Consider the following 17688-nt stretch of genomic DNA (forward strand, 5'->3'; position numbering starts at 1 on the left):
TGGCACTGAATTAAATAAAAAAAATGTTCAATGCAATGTGCATGGTCAATCATCACGGGATATAATTTTAGCCATCAGCTACCTTTGTTGGAAAGATTAGCGGCGTTGCTGCTGAGAACGGTCAGCGCATAGTGCGGTGGCAGAGAAGCTTTGCAGAAAGCTGTGATGAAGGCGTCGCGTGGCGTTACCAAGCCAAGGCGGCCGCATAGAGAAGCCATGGACAGCTCAGCCTTTAGGATGTTCTCTGTGGCAGTCTCATCCGTACTGCAAAAACACAAAAAAAAATGCCCAGTCGGATTTCCATTGTGGCAAGCTTCATGATCTATAACCGAGGAGTAGTCTCCATGTATGTATATTTCCCCATTTTACATCTGCTATACTGGCATTAACAGAGTTCAACAGGGTTGAAGTATTTTTGAAGCGAAAAGAACACTGCCTATGAGGAAAGAAATCCAAGCAAAGTAGCTCCCCAGGTCTGCCTGTAAAGGATATTCACCTCGGATTCCAGTGACGTGTTTGACTGAGTTTAATATAGGTGTCTCAAAGATGTTTTGGGATTAAAAAGCCTGTCTGTCTGGAGTAAGAAGTCTGAGTGCATTAGAAGGTGATATCAGTTCAGCAGCGGTTTGATGAGACTGTGGCAGACTTGAGTTTGGCAGCACTTTTAATTTTGAGTGAGACTTGAGTGAGCTAGTCGCTAGCTTGCCAACAACCAACTGGTAACAAATAGGCTAAATTCAACCACTGTTTCCTAGGTCTATCACGTCTTAAAAGATTTTTCCGAGTCATTCTTCCTCTCTAATCTGTTATTTACCTGGCGTCAAGTAGCAGCGATAAGGCAGCGAGAAGACCGCACCAGCATCCACTGACCATCTCCTCCCACACTAGATGAGCTCCTGAAACACATTGGCAAAATAACATAATTAATATTCATAACACCAATTCTCAAATTGACATAATGTGATTTTACACCCAGCAATAGACACATCAAAGTAGCACAACAGAACTTCTCACCAGTCGGCGGCTGCCACTCGCGATCAGGTTGAGCCTCCCTGAATTCAGCGGCCGCCTCCTCTTCCATAGCCAACTCCTTTTCAATCATGGTCGTAATACCTCGGACCAGGTCAAGTAGGGCACTGAAGGCCACCGACATTGCATATCCCTCAGGGATGGCAGGCGGCTCCACTTTATCTAACATTTCCAGGCTAACACAAATATGAAAGTAAATTGGTGAGTGGTTAGTACTTGTATTCTCAATATTACAATGGAAGTTAGTTCTTACTAAGTGGCCTTGGCGCTGCCCTGAGCACTGACATTCATGAGGGGGATCCAGGTTCCGCGGTACTCGAATGCAGCCTGGGTAGTTAGGGTGCCACCACCGACTCCTGGGCCTGGACCACCGTGAGCCATTCCCGGTGGGCCTGAACCGGAACCGCCTAAATAAAAGTCGGTTAACCCTTTAACACCTAAGCCTATTTTGGCTGAATTTGCATGCCTTTGATGTTGCCTTTATATTTCAAAGAAAAAACTGTTAACAATGGCTAAGTTGGGTCCCTTTTTTCAGGATACCTTGAACTTCATGTCCAAACTGTTGTTTTCATCACTGACCAACTTTAATCCACATTTTGGACCCAAAAAGACAAAAAAAATCCCAAAATCTTTTTTCAAAATTTGTAATGTTGAAGTCCCACTGACAACCAAAATGCTCGACCAACCGTTTTGAAGCTTGATAATATTTATTTAACTTGCTAGGATAAACATTCAATAAAAAAAAATAAGACTGAATAGTTTTATGTTTGACAATTCAACACAAACAGCGGCTATGGTCATAGGCGTTTTTGGCCTTCAAAACATGTTATATACAGTGCAAAATAGTGAGAAAAAAAATTATATATATTATCCAACACAAAAAGGGTTTGGAGGATATTTCTTTGTGAAGTTAGGTATTGTACCCATCACCTTATCAAAGGTATATATGTACATGCAATCAAGCTTCTCAAACACACATCTATATAAAAATTGAAAAGATTCATCGTGAAGAAAAAACAACAAACACTGAAAAAAAAGTATTTTCAAAAATATTGACAAGTAGTTCAGTTCAATTTTTTTTAGGCATGCGACCCAATAAAGTTTTTTTTTTTTTTTGGCGCACTTAATAAAGTTTGTTTTTGAACATGTCACTAAGCTGCGTCACATACAACATCACACAGCCCACTCATCCGCCGTTTGCGCGCTGCTGTCACTTCTACTCGCCGAGACGCCGACTGATCAGAGGAAAACAATGACAAATACAGCTCATCCTATTCCTTGAGTTAATGAAATAATGCATTAGCTTGCGCTAAATTTAGTTTTCGATTCATTCTGCACGTTTTAAAGTCGCTAGCTCACTCCAAACGGCCGTTGCTTGCCACGCGTGTCTCCTTTCCCTTAGTTGGCGCCTTGCTCGTCAATTTATTAAAAATGTCCACATTAGGTTCGTCCTTCTTGACATCACAACGGCTCTTGGGATATGTAGTCTTTTGTGCTGCTTTCGGTTTTGAAAAAAGGACAAGAAATGATGGAAATATGGAGATAGACACATGGTCCATGCAGCGTTTTAATGCATATTTAGGAGTGCAATAAAACTATAAAACTCAAATGACATTATCTCCCGTTTTACTTGGTCGATTGACTTTAAATAAGAACTGGTGTGGACATCAACTTCCGTACTTTCAAACGAGAGCAACCAGGGGTACGTGGGTGACGTAATTACAGTGTTACGAGGCTTCAAAGGCGATATGCGTAAACGTGTCGCATCCGACACGTTCGGTGTTAAGGAGTTAAACAAAAAAAAGGGTTTGAAACAGTATTGTTTCGTTAACGATGACCATAACGAAAATATTTCGTCAATGAACATTTTTCATGATATAGACGAGAACATAACGAGCTAAAAACCTGTTTTGGGAGACTAAAACATAACGAGCCTAATGCCAGTTTTCGTCTGATAAGACCAGAACGAGACGAAAATGCGCAATAGTTTCTGTCATATGTTCACAAAGTGTGACATTGTATCTAGCATCTAGCAGTGTCTGGTTGTGTCACTCATGTGACATGCTGCGCCCCCCCCCCAATCACCAGTGCAGTGTCCTACCTGGTCTCAAGGCTTGCATACACGATAGGATTTGTTTTCTTAAGTTGGCCAGAGAGAATATGGCAGAAAACACAGACAAGACTGAAAAAGCTGTTTCTGCTCTTGCGCTCCTCTTTAAAAAAAACAGCAGTATTTTAGGCCAAAATAAGTGTTGTGTTTGATAGAACAATGTCTATATGCTGCCACAGCAGATTCATGGTGCACTAAGCCCCCGAACTATTTTTAATTTGTCCGTTTTACCATGGAAAACCCCGTTTACAGAAGTCGCGCAACCGCTTTTGTTTCAACCCAGCCATAAAACGATGGTAATTAATTACATTTATTATTCAAAATGTCTGTCATTTTTAGCTTAAAAAAATCATTATTTGATGTCTAAAATTTCATTTAATAAAAAAAACTTTAAAAAATTATTCACTTATATATTTTAGACTTTTAAACAAATTACGTCACAATGAAAAAAATGGCGCCTGTAAAAAAGTCACGGATATCTACCTCATAACTGTCGCATAATTGTTTTTTTGTTACCGTCGCATTTTCTCCAATATGTTAGATGATAAATAATCGATCTAGACAAAGAAAAATTGAAAAAAAAAAAAAAAAAACTTTTATAGTAAATATATGAAAAAGAACATCTCGACCACTCCTTGATGTCTGCGATTTCTGCATCGCGACCCTTGTTATATTACCATGTTTCACCCATAAAAAACCCCAAAAATCCAGCTGTGGCCATTCACTGCTGTGTCTTGACACTCAGTGATACATGCTACATGGAGTTTTTTGATCGAAACAAGGTAAGTACGTGATAATATCTCGTTAAAGTCATGGCGTCTGTAATTCTGCTCTCGCGTGGTCTCACCTCCAGATAGGGTTTTGCTGTTTAAATTATTAGTATTATTTTTTTAAATGCCCTCCTGTTCAAAATTTTTCTTTGTAATTGAGATTTTAAGCTTTCCAATGATGTATCACACATGCATATTGGACAATTTTGAAATTTGGCCATATTGGGGGTCTCAGAGCGGAACTTCAAGTCACCTGAGTGTTTTCCGCCATATGCAATGTTGCTTTAGCCTTTAAAGGTCTGTGCAGAGTGATCAGCACACACTAAAAGTAACTCGTAGCATTAGCATTAGGCTAATGCAGACAGCGCGCGTCCTCAAACTCTCGGACAACTTTTTTTTTTACATACAGTTCATGACGTCCAGGTGGGTATAATTAACTGAAAATAATGTATTGTTTTCCTGCTGAGTGTGTATTATCACCAAATTGGCGTTGTCCTTATAGATGCTACTACATGTGCTCATCTTTCAATGTTCATTTGAATTAGTTTAACCTTTATTTCTGGAGAAATTTTTAAAAATTTTACAGACAAAAACATTTTTATTTAACGTCAACTAAAACTAGACGAAAATACAAAAACACGAAGACAAACACATTTTGAGATGACTAAAATATGACTAACAAGTATTATCGTCCAAAAGACTAAGATGAAAATTAAAAGGGCTGCCAAAGAAAACACTCGTTTGAAACAGATTTAATATCGAGAAGGTAAATTTTGTCAATATCCTTTTTTTTTAGTGTGAGAACCCTATTTTTGTTAACCTGCCACGCCAGATTGAACGTTCATTATATCTGCTACAAATATATTCCACATATCAATCTGAGAAAGATCAAATCCTATTTCATGGGAGGAGAAATATACAGCTGCTGATATCTAATCTCGTCACACTCGCGAAAACATCGTTTCCAACTAAATTAAAAAAAAAAAAAAAAAAACTGACGTTTTTTTTGCTCCTCTTTTAATGGGGAAATTAAGTGTATTTCAGACAAAATTGGGGAAATTGAACTGTCTACAAGAACCGCTTTGCACTCGGACATTGTATTCAATCAGAGTTGCTTCCTGGCCACGTCTGCTGCTAATGGCTTTCTCCTGATTGGGTCGAACATCAGGGAAGTGGTTGGACAGTTGAGGTTTGCAAGATGGTACTGCATGATGAATCAATCAGAAAGTATCATCTTGCTTGCGAGGTACATTTTTGTGCCAAAAATCTGAGCATATATTTAGTCTCTTTCAACAAGCCTATTTCAACATTTTGGTAACCAACCTGCTTGGGCTTTCTCCAAGTACTCTGGTTTCCTCCCATAGTTCAAAAACATGCATGGTAGGCGGATTACCCAATTTAAATTGTCCCAAGGTATGAGTGCGTGCGTAATTAGTTGTCTCCTTGTGCCCTGTTATTGCCTGGCAACCAATTCAGGGTATACCTCGCCTACTGCCCGTAGTTAGCTGGGATAGGCTCTAGTCCCTCCACGACCCACATGAGAATAAGTGAAATGGAGGGAAAACAAAAAGAAAAACTTAACCCTATAAAGCTGTTCACATACGCGGGCATTACATTTTGAGTCATGTAGGCCACAGTATCAACATTTGGTGTACAAGTATGGCCCCCACATATGGATGCCAGGTCTCATTTATTTTTATATTTTTACAATGACTCTTTTTTTCAGTATTTTTTGTATTACCTTATTTTATACTAATAGATTATTATTGTGTTTTTATAAGATTATTAGAGAGCCGATCCTTTTTGACTGGAATGACTGGCCGCGGGCCTTTACTAGCTCAAATGGATTGGAGCTCTATCGCCACCAATGGCAGAAAATGAGTATTAAGAAAATTAATTAAATAAAACCAAATATTTTATATTTCTGAATCTAGATAGCCACAAGGGTAAGTTACCATCCATTTGTAAAAGGCGGGGTCTCAAAAGATTTCAAAATCGTACCAGCTGGTGCGCTGACAGCTGAAGCGTTGCCCACATAAGGTACGATGAAGAGGGACTGGATAAAGGAGCCAAGGGCATTGACGATGTCTCTGAACACCTTGGTGGAGTGCTGCTTCATGTCATATGATTGGCAGAATGAACTGGAACAAGAAAAAAGATAATAACATTTCAAAATTTTGGAAAAGAGTTGAAAGAACTAAGTCTGACTCATCCTTTTTGATGGTGAAATGTGAGTTAGTGTTGCCTCTTTGGGAGAAAAGTGTTCAGAACTTTTATAGGAGTATATATTCTTATTTATATGTAGTGTAATGTTTTTACAAGACAATTACAATTGAAGGAAAAATGACAATGAACAATGAGTTGTAAAAATTACCGTAATAAATGCGGCTGCACACACAACCTGTGTACCGACTCCACAGCAACAGCTCTCAGCCACTGAGGCTTTTCTCCATCCAGAAACTTCACTAACAGAGACAAGAAGATCTCACACTCTGTTACCTAGAGAAAAAAAATAAGTCAAGAAGATGGAGAAAAATAAATCAAATAAACCCAGATGCAATATTAGATTGAAAAGCCCAGATGAGAGCTCATCCAATGCTAATCATTTCACAATTTCCGTTAAGAACATCAGCTTGAGGAACTTGTAAACCCCAATGCGCCCGTACCAGCAGAGTGTAGAAGTGCTTGATGAGCACCGAGACCACACGCAGCAGTCGCATGCAAATGGGGAAATAGGGCTTTTCCACAGGGGCTGGAGAGGCAGCACTATTGCTCCCCTGGCGGAACTTGATGTTGGGGGAGAAGAGCTTGATGACGAGCGGACACACCCGTTCCTTCAACAAGAAGCTGAACTCCGGGTGCTATGTAGCAAGAAAAGAGGAAATAAAAATAATAATAGAATAGTGGAAATTGGTAAATTACCCTAATCTAGTGCTTCTCAATTATTTTCTGTTACGCCCCCCCCCCAAAGAAGACGTAAATGTTTTGCGCCCCCCCAAACTCTCTACCGCCACTGTAAATAGTATCATTTGTCTATAATATCACTATTATACGTACACCTCTGCCTAACATTGCGTCCTTCTTTTCTATTAAAGAAAAAAAAGTAACATAGATCAACTTATAATAAAGTATAACTTTATTAACATTTTTTTTTTTTAATTCAGGCAACAAAACAAAGTCACATCCAAACTGTAAAAATACACTCAAGGTACATTTTTGACCATTTGATACTTAAAAATAAAATGTAATAAAATCAGTAAATAATAACAAATTCAAATTGATTAGAAACATTAACTCATGAGGACAATATGCCCCCCCCCCCCAAAAAAAAAAAAAAAAACGAAACTGAATAGAAGAAAAAAATAGTGTCTTTGGACGGAAGGACAGTTTTTATTTTCGATGCTCACAGTATCACCTCCTTTGCATTGGTGTGGGGTTATTTTGCACTGAGCATGCTAACAGTGCTCACTGGTTTAATGATATAACACTGACAGAGCGGGACGACTGTTGGCAATATTCGGCACATTTTCGCTTAAAAACAATCAAGCGTTTTATCAATGAGATTGAGGTCTAATGTCTTTAAGTGGCGTCTTAATTGATTTGGCTTCCGCCTGTCCGCTATAATCATTTTTAGACAGTAAACAGTGGTCTTTCCTCATCTCCCACTGTATTAAAGTCAAAGCCAAAAGGCAAACGGCCCGAAAAAAAGCGCATTGTCGGCGGCCGAGGGAGAACCGTAGGTGAGAGCGGTCGTCGTGACGATCCCAAGCCGAAAATGGCACTTCTTGGGCGGACACGTGAGAACCGGAGAAGACAGTGGGTCGCTGCGTGAATCCGGCCAGAAAACGGGCTTCCGAAAACGGTGCACAGCTCTTCATATCTCTTTTCTGTGCTCTTGCTTAGTTCATAAATACTGCGCGCACTCTGAAAATGAAAGTGCCACCGCCATCCACTGAGTCCACTGATGTGCAAGTACACTTTATTTTAGTACGACAAAAAATAAAAAATAAAAATAAACATATTCCCCGAGGTCACATGCGCCACCCCTGGCATCGCTCTGCGCCCCCCGAGGGGGCGCGCCCCACTATTTGAGAAGTACTCCCCTAATCTATGTTATGTCATTCCTCATAGTGTATATGATTTTACTGCTACATCATCAAAAAAAGGTCAACTGTGGCCAACCTAAAAAAATAGCCACTGTAATTACTTGAGCATGATGAACTAATTTTGCTAAAAATATCACAAACTGCTATCATATATATAGGTGTCGATTATGATACGATATCGATTCTTTGGACAAAAATACGGTATTTGCCGATAAAGTCTTTCATGATTACATCCAATTCAACACAATCAGTTCTCCATTTCACTTGAAGAAATAAAAAACACTATATCGCCATTTTTCGGACTATAAACCACAGCTTTTTTTCCTGCAGCTTATAGTCCAGAGCAGCTAATTACTAAGTTTTACAGGGTAATGAGCTGTGTGTCTTGTGGTATAAATATCCTATAAGACAATGTGAGGACCTGCAAGTTATGGTCCAGGGCAGCTTATAAATGATCAAATTCAGTATTTTTGTAAACTATTGTGGGTGCATCTTATTGTGAGGTGCGCTTTATCGTCCAAAAAAGAGTTGCTGTCCATTGCTCTAAAACACATGATCGATGTTGAATTTTGGAGTGACAGATGTAGCAATAGTTTCCGCCAATTGTATCTAATCAGTAAATACAATTAAACTCCATGTCAGGCACCTGCAGAAATACACCAGGAAAATCGTTGAGAACGGACTCCAGCAGCTCCAGGCCAAATGTCCGCGTCATCTCTGTCATCCCCACTAGCCAGTAGGGGGCATCGGCATTTACTAGCTGACACAGGTCCTGTAAGGTTGACGAACAAGCAAATAGTTATACCAGACACTGTAGTGGCTTGACTTACAACTGCCCCCATGTGGAAATACCTGGAAGAGCATATAAGCATCTTTAGCACTTGGCCTCAGGGTGGTGACAGACCGCCTGTTGGTATTGCCCTGAACAGGAGGGGGATGCTCCACAATACCTGAACATTAGACAAGAATTTATGTTCATATTCATAAAAGAGAATTTGACAATCGACATGTTACTTGGTCCTATCTCACTTATATCTGTTGTAGGTCAATGTCATGTTGCATGTACCATTCCACCACTGTCATACCTTTACCAAGAAACTGGATCATAATACACCGGTTACGAAATCATTGCAATGGCTTCCTGTTAGAAAAATCACAGACTTTAAACTCTTACTGCTGGTCTACAAAACACAATGGCCATAGACGCCTTGCATGTTTGATTTCCTTGACCCCTATTAAGTATCCAGACACCTTAAGTCAGGGGTCCCCAAACCACGGCCCGCCTCCACATTTGGTCCGGCCCCCTGAACAATACCAGAGAGCATTTTGATCCCCCCCCCAATAGTGTTATTAATTCCCTGACTTTTTTTCTGTGAAGAACCCAGAGAGGGTTATTTGGTTATTATCTATTTAATTAATTGTGTTAATGTAGGAAAGCCCCATTGCATGTTTATGCTTTAGTTTAATTGTTACTACATTGGCCCATTATGAAAAGTGACGCGCGCACCTCCCTTCACTGCCGTTGTACATGAGTCACTTTTTCCTCCTTTTACTGCCTGCGGTTCGTTCCTCAAGCTGCCGTCCTGTTTAGCGGCAACCCAAGTGTTGTGTGTGAATGAGAGAGATGGGTATATTGCAGAAGTGTGCCTTGGCAGTGCATAAACACGTTTGGCAGATGAGTTACCTCCCTAGGGTCCCTTGTATCCGTTAGCAGCCACGAGCTAACCGCTAGTGCTAATCGCTAATGCTAATCGTTGGCCTCTTTGGCTACATGGTTGAGTCTGAATTTTGTTTGTTGCCAATTCACTTATCTAAATCGTTAGTTATTTTCCTGCTTAATGTGTATGCTCATTATTGTAAATGATTAGCATTGTATGCATTATGTAAGCAGTGTATTTCATTCATTCATTCATTTTCCATGCCGCTTTTCCTCACGAGGGTCGCGGAGGTGCTGGAGCCTATCCCAGCTAACTGCGGGCAGGAGGCAATTTATTTATATTTAATGTTGTTCCTGTTAATTTAGATATGATTATAATACAGCTTATGTTTATAGGTTATATATGTTATATTACTGACATGTCATATTGTTATCTTGTATTCACAGAAACCACAATAAAACAATACATCTTATACTCCTTTCATCATCATTAAAGGAAACAAATTCATCCTGAACGTCCCCTGTTGATTCTCTGATCGGAGTCACAACTCCATAGCGTCGCCGGCTTTATACCACACACCCACAGATGGATCCCCAGTCAAATTTACCCTCTTTTTCAGTTATTATTATTTATTATTATTAGGGCTGTCAAAATTATCGCGCTAACGGGCGTTAATTAAGTTTTTTAATTAATCACGTTAAAATATTTGACGTAATTGACGCACATGTCCCACTCAGACAGATTTAAATGACAGTAGAGTGAAATGCCCACTTGTTAATTGTGTTTTATGGAGTTTTGCCGCCCTCTGCTGGCGCTTGGGTGCGACAGATTTTATAGGCTTCAGCACCCATGGGCATTGTGTAAGTAATTATTGACATCAACAATGGCGGGCTACTAGTTTATTTTTTGATTGAAAATTTTACAAATTTTATTAAAACGAAAACATTGAGGGGTTTTAATATAAAATTTCTATAACTTGTACTAACATTTATCTTTTAAGAACTACAAGTCTTTCTATCCATGGATCGCTTTAACAGATTGTTAATAATGTTAATGCCATCTTGTTGATTTATTGTTATAATAAACAAATACAGTCCTTATGTATCGTATGTTGAATGTATATATCCATCTTGTGTCTTATCTTTCCATTCCAACATTTTACAGAATATATAATTTACAGAAAAACATGGCATATTTTATAGATGGTTTGAATTGCGATTAATTGCAATTAATTACGATGAATTCATTTTTAAGCAGTAATTAACTCGATTAAAAATTTTAATCGTTTGACAGCCCTAATTATTATTTTATTTACTTTTGTTTCGTGAAGAATACAAAACGCGTTATTTGATTGTGGCTTTCTGAAAAACAATACATTTTTACATTTAAGCACTACTGCAATCGTCACACTTTTTCTGTTACAAACTGACCCCGGCCCCTCATCAGAGAAGGGAAAAGTTATGTGGCCCCCACAGAAAAAGTTTGGGGACCCCTGCCTTAAGTCATCTGGAACCGGTTTGTTGTGTGTTCAAAGAACAGGAACAAAGCAAAGTGAGGTGGCATTCAGTTATTATGCTCAACTCTGGAACAAACTACCTGAAGATCTGAGTTGTGCTGAAACAGTTAGCACCTTTAAAATAAGGGCTAAAAACACTATTTTTTTACTACAGCGTATTCATTACTGCCCCTACTGTTCTAATACCCAACTGTTCAGTATGACTTTTGCTTTTTATCCACTTCTGTTTTTATTTGTATTTCTTGCTGATTTTATGCGATGTTAAACACTTTAAATTACCTTGTGTGGAATTGTGTTGTACAAATAAATTTGCCTTGCCTTTAAATCGCTCGTCCTCGGCCACCATCCTCTCAAAAACCACTGTAACCACTTGCCGGACGGTGGCGGCCGCGGTGTTGTTGGTGATGTTGTCCTTGGTGAAGTGGAGGCGGAAACAAAGCACAATGGCCTGGAAACCACACACGACATGAAAAGCAGCAGGCAAATATTGGTTTAATGTGATGCTTGTGTAAAGAGGAACAGAGGACGTGCTTCCTCAGTGTACCAAATGGAGGTCTGAGTACACATCGTGGAACATTTACCTTTGAAAGTACTTCATCGTGGACCACTGTGTTTGTAGTGAGCAGGACCAACACAGTCTGTAGAAGCTTCAACTCCTCCAAACTATTTTCCATCAGCTGCCACAGCATGTTGATGATGTTGCCGGCCGCCGCCTGCAATAAGAAACAACAACAAATGTCTGCTAATGTTCCTTTATGGATTGTAATGCATACGTGACGACCAATGAACGCTTGCTTGAGAACATTTCAATGCCAAGTGATGCTGACACTCGCGAGACTGTGCTGTCTTTGGTGTCACAGCTGTGAAATCCAAAAAGACAAATGTAAATGCATCATGCAGTTTCTAAGAGCGCTTTCACACTAGCACTGTTTGGTCCTTTTTAAATGGTGCTGAGTTTTCTCAGATAGTCCGCTTCGTTTTGTAAATGTGAACGTGCATCCGACCTGTAGTTCGGATTGAACAAATGAACTCTGGTCCGCTAAAAATCATGCTTCTCGATCCGCTTTAAGCGCACAGTCCTTCACTTGTGAGTGCAAGTGGAGAAGGGTGCGCTTATACTACATTACCATGCTCCCTCCCAGGAGGGGTGTATTTCCTCTTCTAAATTTGTCAAATCAATGACTGCACCTTTAATCCATGTGATGCTACACGGAAAGTTCGGTTGGCGGCTTGGCGCAGTGTGAATACTGGACCTTTTCAAGAAGTTATTTTTTTTCTTGCAAAGGTTGCGAGGTAGCTCTCCAACCGAACCCTGGTCCTCTTGGTATAATGTGAAAGTGTCCTTAGTGTCATTTTTTTCAATTAGCTGGCAGCCACTGATTGCGATGGATTTTGTCTGGACAGTAAAATAATCCAACTGAAATTCCACGTTAAAGTTTTTAATCTTAAAAGAACATTTAGGCTAAAAAAAAACCTACAATATGACTGATATAAAATGAAAAATCTTCTAAGAACTGTGTACTTGTGTGTGCTTCCTTCGGCAACTCAGCATGAAACGATCATGACAGTCATGACAGAGTGCCCTTCGGCTAGATAGTCAGCCTTATGACCCCTCTGTGCATTAGCCTTGGTCTGCTGTATGTGTTTGCATTAACGTGATCGCTTCCCCAACCTCTGCATGCTCACCTCGGAGACCACCTCATGGGACATGAGCCTCTGGATAGCAGCCAGACACAGTTGGGTAATTTTGGGCTCTTTGGTGCCACAGCCCATCAGAAAAGGCTGCACGACTTCAGAGCTATTCTCCTTGAGAGCTGCAGAAAAATGAAACATTATATTAATATAAATATAGGAGTATTATGGATGGTTATATTAATTGTTAGGTCCAGCCCTACTATCAATCTGTGGGAAACATAGCTCTGCCTTACATACTCAAAGTTCATCTCTCAGTCAAGATGTGTCATTTCAACATACAATGGAACCTCGACTTTCACAAGAATAAAGCAGCAATGTTCTGGTGGTTATGAGGTTTTAATTGATATTTGAACACAAATGATGAAGCAACACGTATAGACAAACTAAATACTTTAAGGTTATCAAAGAAAGTAACTAATATTACGGAGTCGCTTAAAGTATGTGTGAAATATTAGTGTGCTAGGATATTTGAATATGTCTTTTGTAATTAAGCCTGTCGCGATATGCAATAAGTCAAACTATCGCACGGCAAATAAAAATGAGGGCGGTAATTTTCCCAGCTGCGATTTATCTCCGCGTGCATGCGTGCATACATTTTTGAGTGCATGTGTTTGTGTGTGCTGGGTGCACTCGGAACACGTGCGATGTTGATCAGACTCCAGTTCCTTTCACAGATGTTTATTGGTCATCAACACGCCGTAGAATTAAAGTTCAGACATACAAAATAAGGAAACATATATTATACAATGTAAAGCGTTAGCATTGCTACATTGAGGGTAATGAAAAAGAGACAATGTACTAGCCGCTTTAGCCTGGTGTAAAACATTGGCAGTCTTCTCCAAAATTGCGGTTTAAAGGTAATACTTCAAATATGAAAACCCGCTGTTTTGCAGCATTTGCTAACGATGTGGAGTAAAAAGAAAAAATTGTATTACTGACAGCACATGCATGACACACTTTTTTTTACGGAGTGCAAAGTTACGGTTAGTAGCTTAGCAAACGTACTTTCTGTGAGGATTTCAAAATAAAAGCATGTCATGTATATAAAGATTTTTGTAGTTAATCTCAAATACTTAGGATTCTACACCAAGAATAGCTTTAAAACGACACCCATTATGAAAATCTGGCAATTAATATTTTGGCTTCTAATTTGCTAACGTGCACTTTGCAGGGCAAGACGGGTCATTCTGGATCAAATAAAATACTTTTGATGGTCTCTAATTGGCAGAGAATAAAAATGGCATTGGTTTCTCACCTATTTCATATTCTGCACTTAGCTAGTTTTCAAATAAATAGTTATGCATTGTTTTTATTTCTAATTTTAAAAAAAAAATTTAATATACTTTTATTTGAAAATAACAATCTATTGCATTTGAATGGGTGATTGATTAGGATGTATTCTCACTACATAAGTGGTTGAGTTAAAAAAAAAAAAATGACAATAATATCGCATATCGGCAATAATTTATGTGACAATATATCGCCAACAAAAAATTTGTTATCGCAACAGGCCTATATGCAATTATACATTATATGTGTCTGTAATATACTACAGTATATTCATGTCCCTTAGGAGGCAAGGTGCACACGGCAAAAGGTGAATGGGCACTGAATGATTGACATCATGATGCACAAACTATTTATCATAATGTACAAATTGTTTTAAAGTACATTTTATTTTATTGTAGTGTTACTGCATGTTCTTAAGAAGTACACTATGAGAGTGCTACTTTTCTTTTTTAAAAAAAATGTCACAATCTTTATGGAGCAATGAGCGTGGTCACCAAAAGAATTACCATATTTTCCGCACTATAAGGTGCACCTAAAAGCTTTCAATTTTCTCAAAAGCCAATCGTGTGCCTTATAATCTGATGCGCCCTATATATGGATCAATATTAGTCAATCATGGCATGACATTCCTTTTAACGCAGCTTCATCTAGCGGATGCATAATGCAACCCCAACAACTACTACTACTACTGCGTCTTATAATGAGTGCTCCCCATATATGAAAACAGTTTTAAAATAGGCCATTAATTGAAGGTGTGCCTTATATTCCGATGCGCCTTATAGTGCGGAAAATATAGTACCAAGTTAACTTCAAAGCCATTGGCACCATCTTTTGTCGTCTTACACAGTTCAGAAAAAAATACAAATAAAAATAAACAAAAAAAACTGATTTTAATGGAAAACAGCTGGGGTTACCATATATAAAAATATACAAATAGTAAACAAAAGCACCTGTTTACTGTATTATGACACAAAGCGAGCCACAAGTTGCTGTCAAATTTATAAATGTCCTTTTAGAAGAGACTTGAATAAACTAACTTGTAAAGAGCCTCACATCTTTAGTCTGAGGGAGAGCCTTGTGCTTGAAATGTCACAACAAAGAACATCCCTCTGCGTTCTGCTCTATTTGCTTCAACCCTGCAAGATTCACTTTGATCCGTTTGCATCTACCTAAGCTGCTAGGTAGCGAGGTCTTGTGTTGCCTTCATCGCTGCTAAAATAGGGGGAACACATACCAGTTAAAAAATTGAAAATAAAGGCCCTGAAAACAAAAGTGAGCTGAACAAACCACATTTCAGGACTCACCAGCCAGTATGTCGGTATTCCTGGCTGCAATTGTCTTAATCTTCACGATGCCAGACTCGGCCGCCTAAGGGGAAGGAAAGCAATTTAAGTGCAATAAAATGGTGCAGCAACATGATAGGAGGAGAGAGGCTGCTATAGCAAATTTGGAGAAAAGACATGTACCAAACAACACAACAAAAAGCAAAACCTGCAGTTCAAACGAGCATCCAAATCTCAAGGGACTTCAGGAAAGTCAAAAAGATCATCTGTATGTCTTATTAGGATTTCTTTTTCTTTTAGAGGAATGGCACAGAAATAAACAGCAACTCTACGCAAAGTACAAGAAAGTACCTCACAAGATTATACAAGGCAGACACTCAGACAAGTGAAGGTCACACAAAAGAGACATTTTATCTCGTGCAGTGACAAGAAACCGCTTGTTGCATGGTGTAACGAGCAGCTTCTTGATAGTTTTATAACATGAGGTCTTCGAGAAAATGCCTTCATTTATAAAACTGCATTGACATTTGCGCTGTTCCAAAACCGAACTTCTGACTTCAACGCTGTTCCTCCTATGTGACATAAATTGAGAGATTACGGTAAATTTCCTTTCAATTACCAATATGTTAATACGTCAAAAAGTAGATTTAAAAAAAAATATTTTCCCAGAAGACTGGTGGAACACTTAAATCTAAACACTCATTACATCCTCAGAGAGAGTAGTGTTTAAAATTTCCTCTTTGTAGCATAATGTAACAATGCAAAAAGCCTTAGCAGCAACATTTGTCTTGCTGCTTGCTATGTCACAATAGAACCTCTATGTAAGGATAAAACTAGTTAGTGGAAAGAGCAACATTGCTAAGTGTCATCTGTTTATTTATAACTGAAAGCGCATTTGGGGAAGAATGAAGAAAAAACAGAAGTGATTCCTGTCTGCTCATTTATTTAAGGCACTAAGGAAGCGCCATGAAGAAAATGAGCCAAGTAATTTCAGCAAAATCCAAGAATTGTGACAGTCAGAATATTTTTATTCAATGCAGCAGTGCTGTAAGATACTGAAACACATTTTAATTATTTGTATTATGAATGAGGATCAAATACCCAACAAACATAGCATGAATTGTACAACACGAGACAATGCAAACATCAGTAAAATTGTTTGCATACGCATGCACATGATCACCTCTGGCGTCCTTTGCTAAGAGGAATGAGATGGCAGTAAAAATGGCAAAAATACACAGCACAATTGACTGTATGGACTCTTATGGACCATTTGGAGGGGAAAATAACAGCCATCCCATTGTAAATGGATCAATGGCAGCTATAGATTTAACTAGTACACTTCCTAGATTGACCTTATTATGCAGGAATTATGTTTGCTTGTTTGTTTATTTGTTTGTTTAAAAAATACCTTAGAGGGCACTCATTTAACACATTGGGCTGCCATTGCCGCCACTATATGTCCAATCTATTTTAACGGCCAGATTTCCATGCATGCAATGAGGTAAATACTATGTGGAGAAAAAAAAAAAAAAAATCAACTTTAGAGTGTTATTTGAGGCCATAACCATTGTGTATTTCTTCTTTTATACATTTAAATTTAATCAACTGAGTTTTTATTAGCATTGTATTAATTTATGAATTTATTTGTAATTAAATAAAATATACAATCATTAATTAATTTGTAATTATTTAAGTTTATTTTAAATGACCAAAAATATTCACTTGCCTCATAAAAGGGTTAAAGGTCTTAAAAGCGCCAACTTTTAAAGCTGTCCAGTCGTGACTACCATCCCTGATTGGGTTAATAATATCTATCTCTATGCTCTGTCAAAAAGTATATTTTGGCAGTACTGTTTAGTTTAATTAAGCAATTATTAAGTGGTGATGCAATGTCATCCCCCCCACCCCATTTTTAAAATAATTACATCCTGTTAATTGGCTACACAAGTTTAGATTGAACCCCACCTCCTGCCCATAGTCAGCTGGGATAGGCTCAAGCACCCCTTAAAATAAATAAACCACTGCTTCCTTGGTTTATCCTAAAAATTTATGCAATAAGCCAGGTCGGATGCAATGGTGGGCGTCTCTCGTTTTGACAGTTTTGTTATTTTGTCACAGAACATGGATTTTGAAAAATGACAATGCTTTAAAACAACTGTCAGGGAATTAACCAATCATCCAATTATTTCTGTCCGACAAGCTAATAGTATATTTAGGAAAGGGCTGTA

The 17688-nt window shown here is 38.6% G+C and overlaps 1 protein-coding gene across 3 annotated transcripts in view; it reads right to left on the reverse strand.

Annotated features, from left to right (window-relative positions):
* Window positions 1-17688, reverse strand: part of mon2 (MON2 homolog, regulator of endosome-to-Golgi trafficking) — a 55604-nt gene that overhangs the window by 34577 nt on the left and 3339 nt on the right. For 2 of the 3 annotated variants that reach the window (XM_057836348.1, XM_057836347.1), the window contains exons 2-14: window positions 15479-15542; window positions 12876-13003; window positions 11771-11902; window positions 11508-11637; window positions 8868-8965; window positions 8662-8787; window positions 6576-6770; window positions 6284-6408; window positions 5911-6050; window positions 1283-1436; window positions 1015-1205; window positions 815-896; window positions 83-264 (exon numbers count right to left, since the gene is read on the reverse strand). In XM_057836348.1, the coding sequence (XP_057692331.1) occupies window positions 83-264; window positions 815-896; window positions 1015-1205; window positions 1283-1436; window positions 5911-6050; window positions 6284-6408; window positions 6576-6770; window positions 8662-8787; window positions 8868-8965; window positions 11508-11637; window positions 11771-11902; window positions 12876-13003; window positions 15479-15542 (1747 nt within the window). Of the gene's footprint in view, window positions 1-82; window positions 265-814; window positions 897-1014; window positions 1206-1282; window positions 1437-5910; window positions 6051-6283; window positions 6409-6575; window positions 6771-8661; window positions 8788-8867; window positions 8966-11507; window positions 11638-11770; window positions 11903-12875; window positions 13004-15227; window positions 15376-15478; window positions 15543-17688 lie in introns of those variants that run through there. The other variant, XM_057836349.1, reaches the window with a different exon arrangement.

This window comes from Corythoichthys intestinalis, chromosome 5 (assembly GCF_030265065.1).
Source record: "Corythoichthys intestinalis isolate RoL2023-P3 chromosome 5, ASM3026506v1, whole genome shotgun sequence".
Taxonomy (NCBI): Eukaryota; Metazoa; Chordata; class Actinopteri; order Syngnathiformes; family Syngnathidae; genus Corythoichthys; species Corythoichthys intestinalis.